We start from the raw sequence: 19,040 nt of genomic DNA on the forward strand, positions 1-19,040 counted from the left end.
CTAAAGAAATTGCAGTATTTGAAAGTTTATTTTTCCTTCATACAGTGTTTCCCGCAACTATATTTAAAAATTAATATCCAGCCTGCGTCTTGGAGAAAGTTACACACGCCTGCCCTAATCCACTTATTATAAAAAAATCACATGCTATACAAAATCAGTGAACTTGACATGTGTTTCTTTTATAGCACAGTCGGGTGTCTAAATTCCCGCATTGTTTGAAATCAACTAAGAGAAATTATCTGTACAATCTAATTTGTAATAATGAGAAACGCAAGGAGCTTAACTTAGAGCACGTGATCAATAGTTAGAAACCATCTAAACAAGATGGCAGTACGTCATAAGTGATGTTATTTAAGGGTGGTAGTTTTCCAAAGGGGATGTTTTACATCCCCTACTCTCCCCCTGACGTTGCTTACAAAACACAAAAACAGATTGACCCTATATTACTACATCACATAATTAAACTCATACCTGTACATACAGATCCAAATATACGTACCTTATGGCTTTGGCGGCAGTATTATAAAATATAATGCAAAGTTTTTGTTATTCCTGGTAAGGATATGATAAAACAAAATTATCATCAAAAAGTTGGATTGTTTAAAAGCAGTTGTGGAACTGTAGAACTTTAAGTATGTTTTTCTAGTATATTCCAGATATCTATTGGTTACCTAAGATATTGTTTTGGATCCTGCGAAAAATTCAGGTTATTTTCAGACTCGTTTACGTAACTATCAAGATCATCAGCTTCTCCGTAACACTTGTACTTCTCTTCCCCGTCACTGAAGCTGTAATTTATCAAAGCATTGTGACATTATCATCCAAATCTAAATATAGCTTTCCTACTGCTGTTTAATTAGAGTTTAGGATTTGCGTCTTTGTTTTTAGTTATTTCACTTCAGAAAACTTTACGTAACAAAAAATAGAAAAAAAAAGAAACAAAAAGAAAGTGGAAATTGAAGTTTCATTATACGTTTTCACAGCTTATTGGAAATTCTGATTGTACCTTTGATTATTTTTTATAATAATTCTCATATAACATCCCGCAGTGTCATATACCAGCCGCAAGAAAAAAACAACATCGGAATATATAAATGAATAATTAACATAAGCAGGTAAAAAAAATTATTTACTTATCAAGTAATATTATTCATTCTTAAGTACAGTTTGTCAATAAGAAACATAAGACGTACTACTATTGTAACAAACAACGAAATAATTTTAATAACTGAGTAACGGAGGGTTAAGTTGTAAAAATATATTTTCAGGACGTTATCACGAAGAGGGTTAAGTTGCTGAAATATCGCAAGCTTTTATCCTTCTCCTCGATGTCGTTTAAAACTGATCTCAGATTTTATATACCAAATGTATTTTCAAATCAATTAAGTAGTCTGTGATAAAACAAGTTCGCCACAACCACCTAGCATATATCCTAAACATTACAGTATTTTGTAGAATGTTTTCTGTACAGATAATTTAACCAAAGTAGTAGCATTGACATGAAATTACTGAAGTTCATTGTTAATATCTCGAAACAATGCTCATAGTAACCACACACGTAGCTAAAAAGAAAAGAGCAAAACGAAGTTTATACTGTAATTTCTAAGTACAAAAAATGATGATATAAAATCTCACCTCCGTATTCTATTAGAAAAAGGAGAGCCAACATCAGTTCCAGAAGACCCCACGAGAGCGCTATCGTTGGAGCCTCCTAGTGTATTGCAGTCGTGTGCCAGATATAAGGCATCTTTGGGCATGACGCAATCATCACTGCAACGTATAACAGGTGGAGTTTGGTTATCCTGTGAAATAAATTCTTTATTTATACACAGTGTTTTAGAATATATATATATATATCTGAACTGGCCAGTTTACAGTTGACAACTCTTACTATTGGAGTAGAGGAAAGAAAGGATTCGTCACAGGACGAAGACAGGAAGGATTATGTTATTACTACATGTTTTGTCAAATTAGTCTTTCTGTAACTTCCACAATCCTCAGTTACCTACGTTAGAAGTCATCATCATGTCAGACTTTATGAAAGATAAACTTCCTGTCTACCTGAATCGGTACACACCTGTCCTTTGCCTCCTCACTAGGTGACAACCCTCACACCAGTGAAGGAAGACAAGAAAAAAACCTGAACAGGCAAGCATAAGCCCTCCGGAATGGTCAATGGTAACCTAGACCCAATACTGACTACATTCTATCTAGAAAGACACTAGCTAAATAAAGGAATACCTGCATGTAAATTTGAAGAATATACATACGCATATTTTATTAAAGATATATTACTATTTTAATTAAGTTAAGTTAAAATATGGACAGTCCTCAACTACCACACACACACATCTAAAAATTACAAAAAGTCTATCAGAGTCAGAATAGTATATCTTTCTAGTTTTCTACCCTAAAAACCACAAACTGTTTCTCTGTTCAGCTAAGATTATCTCAAAATCTAAAAAGCTGTAAACATTTCTCCGTTCACAGTATACCAGTTAAATTAATTTCTTATGTAACCAAATTATTTCTCTTCATTTGTTTTGTCGAAAACAAGACTTAAACAAGCTCTTTATTTTATTATTTCAGTCAACCAATGCAACTCTTCTTATCTGAGATAAATCAGTATAGAGGAACGTCATACAGTAAACTTATTTACAGAACACAGAGAATAATAACATAACCTATATTCTATAAAGAAGATTAAGTATGTTATATTGAACTATTTTGAATATTCAAAGTCACTTGACAACCACACCCGATGTAAAGTGGCAGTGAAACGTAATGCATCCGAACTACATTCTAACTTTGTTTAATGTTTTATAGGTAGCGTGATATCACCGTAAACTGATCGCTTTGGGGAAGGTGAGTAACATCTCTTTCAGACGCAAAATATCATATACCTAGATAAAAAATTTATTCAAATCGGGAATTTAGAGTTTAGAAATTTCAAGGTAAAACAGGATTGTGGATCAACTTGAAGTACCAGGACTATCCATAAAGAGAAATGCAGCAAGTGTCCCCAGCTATGGCAAGCTAAATGTGGCGTCTTGTCATTGAGAATCCATAAAGATCAGTGGTAAAAGCCGACAACATCTTTCAGCCAAGAGTAATCATAATAAGCAAGAAGATTTCCATCAGGAAAAACGACACAAGTTACATGCACCCAAGCTGTTTCCACAGTATGTCCGTTCAAACTGTCACGTACTTCAAACAGTTAGAGAATGAACCGTGTATTCATGCTATTTCACCTAAAGAAATGGTGATGAAGTTGCCGGACGCAACAACTATGTATTTCTAGGCGCTGGGAAACAGTTGTCCTCTTATATTAGATGCAAAATGAAAAACATCAGGAATGAGTGCTGCGTTTCGGACATTACATTGTAGATGAAGCCTTTGAAATGAGAACTACACTGTAGTGGTACTGTCAAGTTGCACGGTCGTCAGATAGAACATGATTATACGTGGCAACATGAACAATAAGAAGGTTAGTATCCAAAACTATAATAATATAACGTAACGAATAAGTAGGCTTGTTTTGTAACCTCTTCTCGTACAAATGATTGCATACACTTTTTATTGTTGTTTTGTACAAATGTCTCTGTATTAATCTTTATTATCATATGAACTATTTTCTAGTTAAGTGTAAGCAGAATCATTGAATTGTCTCGAATGGGGAGAAATATACAATAATGCATATCAGTGCAGTTTTTGCCTCACTACTTCTGCCAGTTATGCAGCAGTCCTTTAAAAAAGCATCGCGAAAGTTATAAACTTCACACCTAGTCTGATTACATTTCATAGAGTACTTCAAGAGTCGATGGCTTCTTATTTTGTAAACTTTCCTGAATATCATATTAAATGAATTAGGTGATAAATATGTCAAGACTTTCTCACAGTTCACTGATATCGTAATTTCAATTACACATATTTTTCAAATGAACTTAACGCATTTTACGCAATTAGGTTTAAAATTTAAAATATCAGCTGACTACCACTACAGTTCTGAAATACCCTAGTAATTTTTTTTTTTTTCAATTATTAGAATTACTAACATTTCTCAGTTATTTTAATGTACGTAAATCATATCCGTAATGTTTGTTTTAGAGCAAAGCTACGCTTGGCTATCTGCTGTGTCCACTGCAAGGAATCAAACTATGAATTTTAGCGTTGTGAGTTCTTATACTTATCGCTGTCCTACCCGATATATATCCGTACTATAAAATGAATACTGGAAATATTTGATGGCTCTTTGCTACATGTAGTTTGAAGAGACAGGGCATTTAAGAAAATACATTAATGCGAAAGTTTTGAAATAGCTTTTACAACATTATTAACCTGTATCCATATTTCTGTGTCGACTCAGAAATTTTATTTGTAATATTATCTTACACTTATTTTCTCACATCACCAACTAAAAATCACTTATAAGATATATTTCAGTCTTACCTAACTTTCTGATAAAACGGCCCAGAGTCATGTAGCAGGAAATTCCCATTTCAAACAAGTTCTGTCTTACACTGCAAACTTGTTTTGGCAAAAAAGATTAAGAAGAAAATGAAACTAAAACGTTTTGTCAAATATACAGATAGCTGCATTTACTCAATTATACAAAAATTAACCACTTGTAAGGCTGTTAGAAATTTGCTAAAAAACTACATCAAGAACTAAGCCCCAGAAAGAATATATATATACACACAGACATAACACTGTACCTGCACTATGACCTCCATACTGCTAGAAATAAACTACTTGAGACTTCAGCTGTAGAAAATATGAATTCTGACCGAAATGTGCAACAAGGTGAAACTGTTGGCCGACAAATGATTAAAACAGCCACAATTATTTACACTGGAAAAACCGGTTCAATGTTCAAAACATCTTCGAATGATAACGAGGTTCGAGCGACATAACAGTGATGGCACTAGGCATTACGAATTGCTACTTCACTAACACGCTGCACGAATGTGGCTTGTAAAACGTGCAAAAGCATAAGGAAACCGCACACCAGGAAGGTCGAAGTTCCAGGTAGTAGAGTGTATGTTGTTGAAATTCCACAAATAAAAAAGTCAGGTACATTCTGTATCCTGGGACAGCATAATAACACGTATAGTTTGTCTCGTAATACTATAGATTATTCAAAAATCTCAAAATTTCTAGCATAGTTTCATCCTTTATCAAAGTCATTTATTTATACTAAGTTAAGATAAATACACATTTATGCTTCAAGTAATGTTGAATTGATCGAAATATGCAAACCACTGTTATAAAGTGTAGTGCTCCTTTCTCACGTTCAAATACATTGTTACATCACAGAACAAACCCACATTATCTGACTGAAACCATAATATCAAAGTGAGAGAAAAATGTAAGGTCCTGGAATGACCAGACTTTTCTAATAAATTGGGTGTATGTATTATTTTTGTTAAATATAACTCTATTTATAACATAGAAATTAAGTACACCAAACCTAACATTTCACTACAATTAAAGTTTACAAAAGAAATTTGATTATTTCACCCTCTTCAGCTAAATTAAATCAGCCCAATACCAAACAAAACAATATTTTTATAAGCAAATATCACGAACAACCCTTTAAACTTTTACGATATTAAAAGCTTATTTTAGCTCTAATAACTAAAGCTAAATAAAGATTATTATATCAGCTAATTATATGTGTAGAAAAATCGGTACTGTTATCAACAAAATGAAAATAAAATAAGTTTACCAAAATGTCAGAACTGTTAATTATCACACGATAACAACCAGTGAAAGGACACTTTATACTCTTATCTTGAAATACTTTTCAAACTTTCTTTCTTTGTTGTACAACGACGTTTGAATTTGCAAAAGAAATATTCCTGCAAAGCAATACCAACATATGTTGTTATCTAAAACACTAGATATGAAAATAGATTTTGTATCATACGATGCTGTGAGAAAAAATATCACTCCATTTATTTATTATCTATTCATATTTGTTTTTTTCTTTGTTTATTTTTTAATGGCCCAAAAGTGTTCATAAAAAACAGCCACCATTCCTAGCGTGATACAGCTGTAATATACCACACGATACAGCTGTAGACTACCACACTATACAGCTGTAAAATACCATACTATGCAACTGTAAAGTACCACACGATACAGCTGTAAACTACCACACTATACAACTCTAAAGCACAACACAGTACAGCTGTAAAATACGACACGATACAGCTGTAAACAACCACACTATACAGCTGTAAAATACCACAAGATGCAGCTGTAAAAACTACACTATGCAGCTGTAAAGCACCACACAACACAGCTGTAAAATACCACATGATACAGTTGTAAACTACCACACTATACAGCTGTAAACTACCACACGATACTTCTGTAAATTACCACATGATATAGCTATAAACACCCACACTATACAGCAGTAAACTACCACACGATACATGTGTTGAGTACCATACTATACACCTGTACACTACCAAGCTATACAACTGTAAAGTACCACGTGATATAACTGTAAACTACCACATGACACAGCTGTAAAGTGCCACATGATAGAGCTGTAAACTACTACAGCCTATTTATCTCGGGATGTGCGTGTTTATCAGTTCATTAAAAAGGAGCTTAATGAACTTGTTTTATTTTTATTTGTATTATGCCATGTATATGTATAATTTGTTTTTACATTAGGCTTAACGGCAATCGGGATTAATGTAATTACTTAAAATTTATATAACCTCTAAATCTGTTTTTACAATGTCCTTCAATGAAATAAGGACACCTATAGAAATCTCATCAAATTACATACAAATCGAAAATACAATTCCACAGTTTAATGTGTCATATAAGTGTGTCGTATGCTCAATCCTTTTTTTGGCCACACTATTTACATACCTAAGGTGTTTTTGATAGCTATCATGACATTTTGTCAATACACACCAACTAACCAGAGCAAGTAAGAAAGTGGCATTCGACAGTAACCAAAGTTAGTTTTAGGATCGCAACTTGATTATTCGGAAAACTCCAATACTTTAAAATATGTTTGTAATTTCCTTTACAGTGACGCCATAGAATTTAGTTTAACAGTTTCTTGTCATCACCCGCATATACTTTTACACCCTTAATAAGCATTATTATTTACAGAAGTTGCATAAGCTAATATCACGTGTCGCGAAACACTCTTTACTTAGGATAATTTCGTAAAATTTAGCAAATCTGTGCTGAAAAGTTGGCAGTAAATAATAAATAATAAATATTAGCCCGTATGGTATGTTCGAAAACTTAAGCTAGAAACTGACAATCTAGTTCGCTTGGCCTAACCAACACTTGTTAATCTGCATGAGCTTTGAAAGACAAATAACTAAACCGGTCCACTTTTATTGTTATGTGAAGCTGTAGTAAAAATTTAGCATTGGCGTACGCAAAAAATTTGGTCACATTTGAGCGGTTTTGTTGAATAATTTTCACACATGGCTTGTATTTACACCCTTGTGCAAATTAATTGAAACAAGACGGAAAATTACGATTTTTTCAATTTTTTGCGTTTTATTTCTGAGAATCCAAAAATTACTCACAAATTAATTCATGATATGACCGCCTTTATTTTTCAGAAGATTATTAATCCGCTTTGGCATCGAGTCCACGAGTTGACTGCAATCTTTACTCATTTTTGGATCGCGGTACCACACCTCAATTATGGCCTCAATTAGCTTATCTTTCGTAGTACAGTCTTTTCCCCGAAGTCTTTCTTTACAAATCGCCCAAAGATTTTCAATAGGATTTAAGTCCGGAGAGTTTCTAGGCCAGTCCAGCACTTTTATTCGCGTTGTAGTCATAAAATTCTTCACAAATTTCGATGTGTGGCACGGAGCCAGATCTTGCTGAAAAATGCCAGATCCATCTGGAAATCTCTTTTTCAATTCTGGAACGACTCTTCTCTGCAAAACTTTGATGTACTGTGGTCCTCGCATCATATCTTCTACGATATGTAAGCCTCCGACGCCATAGTAGCTGAAAAAGCCCTAAAACATCTTCTTCAAGGGATGTTTTACGAACTGATTGATGTGAGATTCTCGAAGTTTCTCACCTGGAGATCTGCGAACATGCAGACTTTTTTGACCCTGTACGAAGAAATGAGTCTCGTCACTGAATAACACCTTTCTCCATTGTTATTGCGTCCAGTTCTTGTATTTCAGACCCCATTGATACCATTTTTCCTTCATTGAGTTGATAAGAAGTTGTTTTTTGATTGGTCTCCTTGCCCTTCTAACGCAATTTCGAATGACGTAATATTCCTCAAAATTTCGTCATATATCCCAAAAATAGGTCGATCGTACTGCAAAGCACAGCTAATGACGCCGTCTGTGTGAAAAAATGACTATTAAAGGAAATCAGCGGGTCCAGCGAGCCTACATCGGCCGCCATGCTGAAAATATTGTAAAATGACCATTTGTTTCAATTAATTTGCACAAGGGTGTAGACCAAATTAATTGCAGGCCGTCTTATCTGCACGACACATTGCTGTGTATTCTTAATACTTGAATCAGTCTTATGAAATGTGGACACTGCTATCTACTTAAATGACAATAACTAACTCACTTTAAGTATGCGAACACCACAATGTAGCTAAATGATATAACATTTTACTCACCTTTATAGACTGTGAACGTTGCTGTTTTAGTTGATCACGCTTTGATGGAGAGCGTATTTTGTCACCTGTAAGACAAATCAATATTTCATTCTTTCTGTGATAAACGGTTGTTGAAAAACAATCCATTAGATTCGGCTGACATATACATTAATTTGAGGTACACTCGTATTATAATAAACAAAAACATCATATCACATGTGGCAGCAACTCCTCAAAACCGCAACACAGTAGAGGTCACACCTCTCCCCTGAGGTGCAATGCGTTGCTTCATTTTCCGTAGTGCACGTGAACCATGACAAACATCACACGCAGGCCAAGCGTGTATACCACCACGCTAAGCTCGGAGACGTTTAACTAGACGTTATGGAAAGACTGCTATTATTATAAATGCACCTATAATTTTCTGCCCTGTTAGCTGTGTCCGATTTCATGAGAGAAGCAACCAAACGTGATGGTTTCCCTCTTCCTGAAACTAAAAGTGTATATCAAGTTTTATAAAATCAGTGCATGTAAAAAAGCCGATTGAAATTGGAAGCGAAAGGTTTCCAGATGTTCTATTAGAAGTGTTCCAAGATATATGCCATCTAACGATTACAACTATTTAAACTTACAGAGATATAAAAACATATGTGCTTATACGTATATATAATTTCCTTTGTGCGTATGCAATGACCTGAAGTTAGTCGATTAAGTTACACGTTCAGCATGACAGAGGCCAGCTAGGTGTAAAAACACAACACAAATATCATAACGGTCTACTAAACAGTTCTGACGTTAGTATTCTTTGAAGTAGGAAAACTGACAGGAGATTTGGAAATGGACAGTGTGAGTATACAAAAAACCGAATAGAAGGAATATGAAGTTACAATTTACATAGCAATGGAAAAGGGGACAAAGTATGAAAAGATAATTTAATCAAAAAATATAGAAAACATGTAAAAATCTAGATTTACAAAAGGGATGAATAGTAAAAACAAGAGAAATGACGTAACTAGAGGCAGCAATGCGCAAAAGTGTTTTTGGAAAAATAAAAATGAGAGGAATTTGGTATTTTTAACGTAAATGACATCTTATGGGTTACGTGGTTGTGACAGACGGCCAAGTCAGAGATTCTTAAGTTTTAGGCATAGCCATTCTCAATATAGAATTGTTGACTGTATGGATAACAACGAATCAGCAGCATCAGTCACTTATTATGCAGCTGTTTAACTGAACCATAGTACTGACTGTCACAATTATAACTCTCTCAAAGCTGAAAATGTGAAGTATATTCAGTAGCAGATTGCAATTCGGACCTTAAACGTTTCTACAACGCAACCTGGCCAGCTAATAACTAAATCACGCATGGCTTTCTTTGAAGCTAAACTAGGTAGCATCAGAAGCGTATGGCGGTTCTCCTGATTTTCAATCTGTCCCGGTAAGAATGTTTCAAAATTAGAAAAATTACTTTCTGGAATAATGCATAAATTTTAATCCAGATCTAACCCAAAAGCTTCTAGGACCGTAAGACGGACCTAGAACGCTGGTCATAATGAATGCGTCTGTGGGTCACATTCCTCTCACTTCGATTGATCAAATACACCTTGCTCCCCTCTTTTAATTTGCCTCCTATATCTCTATAAACCACATTTTTATTGTTAGAGATAAAGTATATATAAATAAAATGAAATTAGAATCGCGGGAATTAGTACGAGTTATCGTCATGAAATTATAAAAACTGTTATGTCGTGAACAAAACTATAATTAATTATTTTATTAAAAAGTTGCAGTTTTTACACTAACTGAGGCTATTTTTAAAACAGATATGGCACTTCGGTCGCTTGTACAGAAGTTTGAACAATAAAAAAAGGTTTTAGAATTAGACTAGCATTCGACAATCTAACACTGTATTTACATTTTAGAAATAATAGTGGTTATTTATGCATGTGGATAACCGTAAGAATCGTCAGATAAGATTTATTCACTTTTTTTTAATAAACGTAAAGAATGTAAAACATGTTATGATGAACATTTGAATAAGTTTAGAACGTCTAGTGAAATGTAGAGATATATCTGTGTATTTGTTAACTGTGGCATTTATTTTACTAGTGAGGTCACTTTGATTTTTATTCTGTTAATGTCATGTTCATGTTTTGGTACTGTAACATTGTTTGTTTCGAATTTCGCGCAAAGCTCTCGAGGGCTATCTACGTTCGCTGTCCCTAATTTAGCAGTGTAAGACTAGAGGGAAGGCAGCTAGTCATCACCACCCACCGTCAACTCTTGGGCTACTCTTTTATCAACGAGTAGTGGGATTGACCGTCCCATTATAACGCCCCCACGAGCATGTTTGGCGCGACGGGAATTCGAACCCGCGACTCTCGGATTAGGAGTCGCACGCCTTAACCCACCTGGCCATGACGGACCTACTGTAACATTCTGTTAAAAATTTGTGTTCATGAAATTAGTAGTGGGGTTTTTTGGTGTTATTTTAACCTAATTTTCAAGCTGCATTCAGTTTCACTTATGCAAAAGGCTGGGCAATTGTTTTGTTTTGTTTTGTTGTTGTTTTTTGTAAATATTTTCCTATAGTCTATACTATGTAAAAGTTGTAGAAGAAGTAAAGTGTTATTTTTTAAATGGGTTCTTATTTTGGAAACATAACGTTCCAACATCCAATCCAGTATTTACTCAGGTAATAAAAGATATAGTTGGGCGTAAGGTTATTTGGTATTTTTAGATTTTTGATAAACTTTAGATGTTGGTGTTCTTGATTGGTTTGCATGCAAACCATTGTAAAGTTTAAAAGTAATATTTTTTCCTTCAATAATATTTTGAGTAGTTTACTCACTCTTTGTTGTATGTTGCTTATTGTTGGTATTTGATTGAGTGAATTTAGATGTGTCATTCAATATATTTACCATTAAGGAATCGCGTTGTTTGGCTGGTAAAGTCACGATCGAGTTTCCTTTATCGGTTCTTTGTATAACAATTTCTTCGTTGTTCCGAAGACATTTGAGGTTATTTTTTCCTGCTAATATTAAATTTTGTTTTACAGACTTCTTTTCGTTTGTTTGTGGGTTTTTTTGTGTTTTTTTTACTAAATTCATCTAGGTAGATTTTTAATGGAGCTGCTTTTGGTTTAGTAGGGAAATTGCTCATTAAGTTGTTACTTTATATATATATTTTCCAATAATCCTTTTACATAGGTGAAACTAAACGTAACTTGAAAATTAAGATAAAAAAACACACACACCAAAAAACCCTTTTCCAAGTCCATGAAGATTTGAACAAAAACAACCACAGTATTTCTGAGCAAATCACAGTACTAAAACACGAACATGATATCAACAGAAGAAAACTCTTGAAGCTTTGTTAATAAATTCAAAAAACCATTAATTACCAAACACCCAAGTGCATCTCTGTATATCTTTGATAATTATTTTACAAAGTTTTCCTGATCTTATACAGATATTCCGCATATTTCATATTTTTATATTTACTTACTCTTTGCGCCCAGCATGGCCAGGCGGGTTAAGGCACTCGACTCGTAATCTGAAGGTTCGCGGCTTCGAATCCACGTCGCACCAAACATGCTCGCTCTTTAGCCGTGGGGGCGTGATAATGTGACGGTCAATCCCATTACTCGTTGGTCAAAGAGTAGCCCAAGAGTTGGCGGTGGACGGTGATGACTAGCTGCCTTCCCTCTAATCTTACACTGCTAAATTAGGGACGGCTAGCGCAGATAGCCCTCGTATAGCTTTGCGCAAAGTTGAAAAAAAACAAAAACAAACTTACTCTTTGTTCGATTTTTCTGTTTAGCCATAAATAGATAATCTGTCAATTTACGAGGATTGATGTGTGCGTACAAAAGTAGCCATTATCAATTCTGAATTTTAAGTACGTTGTTAGATTGTTGAATGTTGATTTAAATACTAAAATATTCTTGGGAATGATGGCATTAGTGATCGAAACGTCATACCTGTTCCAAAAAGAATTTTCCTCACTGCCAAAGCTGTAATTTGTAATAAAATAATTAAGCAAACCCAAAGCGAAACTATATAAACCATAATTTGCCTACTATGGACTCTTTGGGCGACAATTAGTTGTATATAGATTGTATACACAAGATGCCGTTTCTTCCAACTATAGAACTTTAATAATCAATAAAAGAGTAGCACTTTATTATTCTGACCAAGCACTGAGTCTTAAATGCACTTTGTGAAAACAATGTCCCAGATGCCATTCTGCTGCCTTTACTGTTGATTGTGTTCATCCTGATGGCCATGATTACGATTTTCCAACACCAAAATTCATCATAACAACTTTCTTCAAGGAACAATAAGTCAATACTTTAAAACTTTCCTCAAACGTGCAACAAAATCGGCTTCCCAAACTATTTTTAAGCAAGCTTAGTGGCACAAAACCCTACCAGAACTGTATCGATGGATTTGATAAGTATATAATAAAATGGGATAGCTGTGATTCCAATTTCTTAAGCCAACTTTCTCATGGAAATAGCCGTTGATTTAAAAGTATTACTAGAAGCCTGTTAGCCTTTGGTTTGACAGCCTTTGTTAAATTCATCGCTTTACTTTTTATGTTGTTATGGTATAAGGAAATAAGCCTAGTTTTACTGGCATAGATTTTTTTTTGTTGGAGGATCCTCTTCGCGTTCTGGGTGAGGATCTTCCTTCAGATAGACTTGGAGAATGGTTTCAAAGCCCGTTGTTGTCCTGAACAATGTTTTTCGAATTTTGGTACCTCTGTGAATAATATTATATTCTCCCTTTTTTGAAGTATGTCCTTTGATTCAACATTGTTTAATAATATCTCTAAATAAACATCAGAAATGGCTAAGACATCACAATCCTTTCAGATGTTTCTCTACGACAGTATTCCATTACCGAAATGTCGGAAATTCCGTTTGAACCACACAACTTTTACTTAATATATCTCCCTTGCAGTAATATGCTCCTGTACTAACATATTAAACTCACTCCTATAAATACGATTAATAGTCTATAAATGTTAGAATGATGTAGTATTTTGTAATTACACACACTTATACTTGTGAAACATTAACGCCTGTCCTAATCGAGTTTACTTATGTAAATTACTGCACTACATGTATATTTGGATTATATTATTTTTAACGCAAAATATGTTCAGTGTTAGTGTAGGATATTGTATTCCATATACATATAATTGTTACGGACCTGTGGTATTTGTTTTATATTTTGGTTGTGCTTGTTTTAACGCAAAGCCACATTAGGTTATCTGCTGTATCTGTAAACTTACCGTTGACCTATCAGAGGACATTTTGTTATTTACTTCGGTAAAAAAACACATTATGCTAACATAATAATAGGTAAGCAAACGACTATTTATGAACATAGTGAAAAGTTATATCGATGATGGAACATTTTACATGTTTCGACAGAACATTGGTCTGTCTTCTTCGGGTAAGAATACCTTTTCCAAGCTGAGAAGCATAATTATAATCAGTTATACTCTTTATAAGACATTAGAATTGGGCCTGTTACATCTTTAACACTGCATTATTCTTAGAAATTTTCAAGAACTAGAAGAGTATATAACAAAAGTTTTCCAACATATTGGTGACCACGCACTTTTAATTCTTGAAAATCCCTAAAGATCTAGTTAAATAATGCACTGCTAAAACACATTAAGCCTAAAGCTAACGTCTAATGTTTTTGAGTTTCATGTTTGTTTTATTTACGTGCCATTAGCTGCGTTCAGAAGTTCAAAATACTGTTTTGTGTTTGTGTTTTTTTTTATAGTAAAGCCACATCGGGCTATCTGCTATGTCCACCAAGGGAAATCGAACCCCTGATTTTCAAGTTATAAATCCGTAGATGTATCGCTGTCCCAGCGAGGAACAAATACTGTCTTATCTTTCTAACATTTCTGTCTCCACAGTACTTATGAATACTATTTTGAACCCTTCAAACAGTACTTTCTCAACAACAGCAACTGAAACTGTTTCGAATAATTTTAGTTTGTTTTACTTAATATATATTAAACACTGTATCATATATTTCTTGTCTTTTTTATATAGTAATACTTATTTCAATAATTAATCATACTCATTATAAAGCATATGTATTGAACCTATTATATTTTAACAATTTTCTTTACTCTTATTTAGAGCATTTTAACATCTAAGAGTGTATAACTATTTCAACACTGTCTTTCTATTAACAATTACGCGTTACCCTCAACACAGAGCTCATCAGGCCGGCTGGGGTACAACAAACACAGTTGAGGCCGAAAAACTATTGAATTAAATCATTTGTTTATACCACGACAAATGTTTTTTTTTATACTTTGCCAGCTTTCGGTGTTTAAAGAATAACTTTTAAAGTATTATACTGCATATACAAATAGTGTTTTATAGACTCGAATCTTGTTAATACCGTCACTTAACAACTATATTAAATACTGTCTTAAATCATATTACTACGTTTTTTTTTTAAATTCTCACATGTATCTTACCAGTTTTACTTATTATTTGTCAGCAATATTTGCGCATTTTCTTGACAATAAACAGTGATATTTATTTTTGTGTGGAAAAAGATTAGATATTTCTGTATTTTTTTTTAATAATTATACTATTCACTTTATTGAATATTTCTAGTACTTCTTTCTTAGCAAGTATAGTAATTACGTTCTTGTAGCTTTTGACTAAAATAATTAGTTTCTTCAATATTTCTTTTATCTCTTTCTTCTCTCAAGAGGTTCTTACTCAACAATGTTGGTAAATGCTGTTTCAGTTTTATTCTGAAATGTTTTTCGATTGGAGCATCACACTATTTTTGTGGTGTGCACAAAAACTTTTGTAAATGAAGCATGTTCACCGATTCTTTTTGGAGATACCTAAATATCTTTTTTTTTTCAACGTCATAACTGCGTTTAGAACAAATGCACGTTATTATATTTTGCGCAGACATCATTATTTGTTTTAGTCTGTGTGACTAGTATTCCATAAAATAAGCTTAACTCATTTTTTTCTTAAAGTTGTAATTATTGCCTTAAGCCTGAATACTTTATTTCGAAATATTTCAACCTACATACACATAAACTTAACACTAATCTACCAAGAGACGAAAAATATAAATATGATGTATTATATTTTTGTAGATAAGCATAATAATGAATTTTACTTTGTTAAAATGTAATGCTATGTTTCTACTGTAACCAAAGGTTTTACATCTACTTCGATGCATTTCTGTTATAATGTTGATAATACACGCTCAGTCCATTGCAAATGTTTCTATTCTGTAAAATCAGACAATTTATTACAAATGAATTATTTAAATATTCACTCTACATTGTATAATTCGTAAAATTAAAATAAATCAGTATCCTTTATATCGTACCTTTAGATGATTTATGCATTCTTCCTCCTGTTTGGCCTACACGTTAGTTCATTAACAATTCTCAAGTAACCCACCAAATCAAGATGCACACAAATGCTATAAATTAGTAGTGATACAATAACAAGTATATGAACTTTAGCCCACTTATTCGATCAAAAATTGTTCCACTATTCTGTACGTACTAGTTTATTGGAACCGTCAAGCTATCAACAAAATATACACACTAGTACCACCTACCACAAGGCACGTTACTTCCAACCACGACCCTGGGGCTGTAACCTGATCACCATTTCGAACTCGGAATTTGTCTGTCACGATTCATGAACTTGGAACATTCCATTAGATCTTATAATTTAAAACCATGTAGAAATACGAACGTCAGGAAGGAGTCAAGTAAGCAAAATAAGAAATGATGCAACCCTGCCAATAGTAGTAGAACACGTTTATACGTGTACATGTACTTTAAATATGTCAACCAGAGATAAATATATATTTAAGCTGGAGTAGAAACTTTCATCTTCATTTCTTTCAGATGTCACGCCTGCTAACGATCAACCTTCTGTCACTACAAGATTATTATCTTGTTACAGCTAACCTTTCAATTAGGACATGGCATTATAAATCCGATTATTATATTTGAGATTATATTAAAACATATAAACATATAAAAGTTTCTAGCTTTTTTGGCTTTTTACTTGTTTGTTTTTACAGCAAAGGCACATTTGATGGCCCGGCATGACGAAGTGTGTTAAGGCATTCGACTCGTAATCCGAGGGTCGCGGGTTCAAATCCCGGTCGCACAAAACATGCTCTCCCTTTCAGCCGTGGGGACGTTATAATGTTACGGTCAATCCCACTATTCGTTGGTAAAAGAGTTGGCAGTGGGTGGTGATGACTAGCTGCCTTCCCTCTGGTCTTACACTGCTAAATTAGGGACGGCTAGCGCAGATAGCCCTCGATCAGCTTTGCGCAAAATTCAAAACAAACAAACAAACACATTTGGCTATCTGTTGTGCCTACTGTGAAAAAATCTAACCCCATATTTAAGTGTTGTAAGTCATTAGATTTATCCCCATCCTACCAGCGCACACTTTTTGACAAAACCGAGTTATAATATGAATTTGTTTTGTTTGAGGACAAAATAAAATAAAATAATAGTAATTTCCTATTTATGTTGATTTTAATATTTCGACTTTAATAAAATATATTTTAAAAAAGCTCTTAATATTGTCGTTCGTGCGGATTTTGTCGTTTTCACTAATTTACTGAAAAATAAGCGCGATTTTGAACAACAACCTTTTGGATGGTCGTTGAAGGACTACTCTTAAAATAAAAAATATAAACACTTTGTTAAACTTACCTAAGCCATGAAACACGTTTGAAATACTGTTATTAAATTCAGAACCTAGAAGACTTTCTTGACCTCCTGGGTCCAAACAACCGATGAATTGCACCATTTCCTGAATAAACAGAAATCACACATTTTTAAACGTGCTTTGATGTAGATATATGGCCACGTGGAAATATTCTTACCCGGTAAATAATAAGGTGTGAATTTAGAGCATTATACTCAACATGTCATAACACAATAATAACATATTTTTTTTCCTCTTACTCAAGTAAATAAATGAAATGGATGTTCGAGAATATAAAAAAAATATATTGCATGAGCACGTGATTAATTAGAAATGGTTTTATAAGTAACAATATAATCCAATATTTACATTATTAGATTTACAAGGTAAATTGATAAATAATAATGTTACTGCAGGATTAGTTAGTTTGACATGTTGTTCCATAGACGTGAATGTTAGTAGTTATTAGTGTTATATATTATTCCACGGGTTAAGTTTGTTTTGAATTTCGCGCAAAGCCGTCCCTAATTTAGCAGTGTAAGACAAGAAGGAAGGTAGTTAGTCATCACCACCCAACGTCAACTCTTGGGCTGCTCTTTTACCACGGCTGAAAGGGCGAGCATGTTTGGCGCGATGGGAATGTGAACCCGCGACCCTCAGATTCCGAGTCGCACGCCTTAACACGCTTGGCCATGCCGAGCCATGGGCTAAGTTAGTCTTCATTGGTGCTATATGGTATTCTACATGTAAAAAGGTTAATGGTTAATAATGTTATAGATTATTCCATAGATATAAAAGTTGGTGTTTATGGGTATTGCATGATGTGTCAACATACACGAAAGGTACAGCATTTATTATTTTTACAAAGTATTTTCCAAATCTACGATATGCATATGAATTAGTTTTACTTGATATTTTTGACAAACATTTAGTGTTTTTTAAAGTAACATGTCGTAAAGTCTTCAGGAAATCGACACTACTTCAATTTGCACCAACGATAAGCGATATAAGAAGTTGAAGTCGTTGACTTGACTGATAGATTTACTTACCTTTCTACTAGGTGATCGATTCTGAGATAGTCTGGCCTTTTAACAACACCGAAGATGAATGTTTTTCTTAGAAGAGACAAAATGTTGCCTCGTACTGCCACCAAATGTCTTTTTTACTGAAAGTATCTATAATATGTGAAATTTACTGCAAAGATACTACAATATACCACTAATAAAACAAAAGTTTACGAAGAATACAACTCTGCTTATTCAATAGAAAGCAAGTAGTGCAATAAAAGCTTCGAACAAATATAGCATGTCAACTAACTGTTACTATAGCAACGAGATAAACATAACTGAGGCACCGCTGTAAGAATATTTTTTTTTAAAAATGTATTGTGATTAATAATATATATGTATGTATCAGCAATGTCATTTTTCTATACTTGTTCACACCCAGTTAAGTACCACAAAAATAATATTTAAGCCTTACTACTTTATTTAGAAGACATTCAATTCGTATAACCTCTCCCAAAGATTATGCTAAATAAGAAAAGATAGTCAACACAGCATATCAAGTACAACAACAAATTGTAATGTAAACTTGAAACCCCGGAGAAAGTGTGATATAGTTTTATTCAACAAAACCTAGAGGGAGCAACGC

At 33.7% G+C, this 19,040-nt stretch overlaps 1 protein-coding gene across 10 annotated transcripts in view; it reads right to left on the minus strand.

The window, feature by feature from the left end:
- LOC143222638 (rab11 family-interacting protein 4A-like) overlaps positions 1–18,558 on the minus strand; it is a 41,297-nt gene extending 22,739 nt beyond the window's left edge. Inside the window, exons 1-5 of one of the 10 annotated variants that reach the window (XM_076449387.1) lie at positions 18,437–18,554; positions 17,393–17,492; positions 8,651–8,715; positions 1,636–1,802; positions 672–788 (exon numbers count right to left, since the gene is read on the minus strand). In XM_076449387.1, coding sequence (XP_076305502.1) covers positions 672–788; positions 1,636–1,802; positions 8,651–8,715; positions 17,393–17,489 — 446 coding nt within the window. In that variant the 5' untranslated portion in view covers positions 17,490–17,492; positions 18,437–18,554. Of the gene's footprint in view, positions 1–671; positions 789–1,635; positions 1,803–4,449; positions 4,528–4,715; positions 4,970–8,650; positions 8,716–16,032; positions 16,337–17,392; positions 17,493–18,436 lie in introns of those variants that run through there. The other 9 variants (XM_076449392.1, XM_076449389.1, XM_076449393.1 and 6 more) reach the window with 9 other exon arrangements.
- Between the last annotated feature and the right edge of the window lie 482 nt (positions 18,559–19,040).

This window comes from Tachypleus tridentatus, chromosome 8 (genome assembly GCF_004210375.1).
Source record: "Tachypleus tridentatus isolate NWPU-2018 chromosome 8, ASM421037v1, whole genome shotgun sequence".
NCBI lineage: Eukaryota > Metazoa > Arthropoda > Merostomata > Xiphosura > Limulidae > Tachypleus > Tachypleus tridentatus.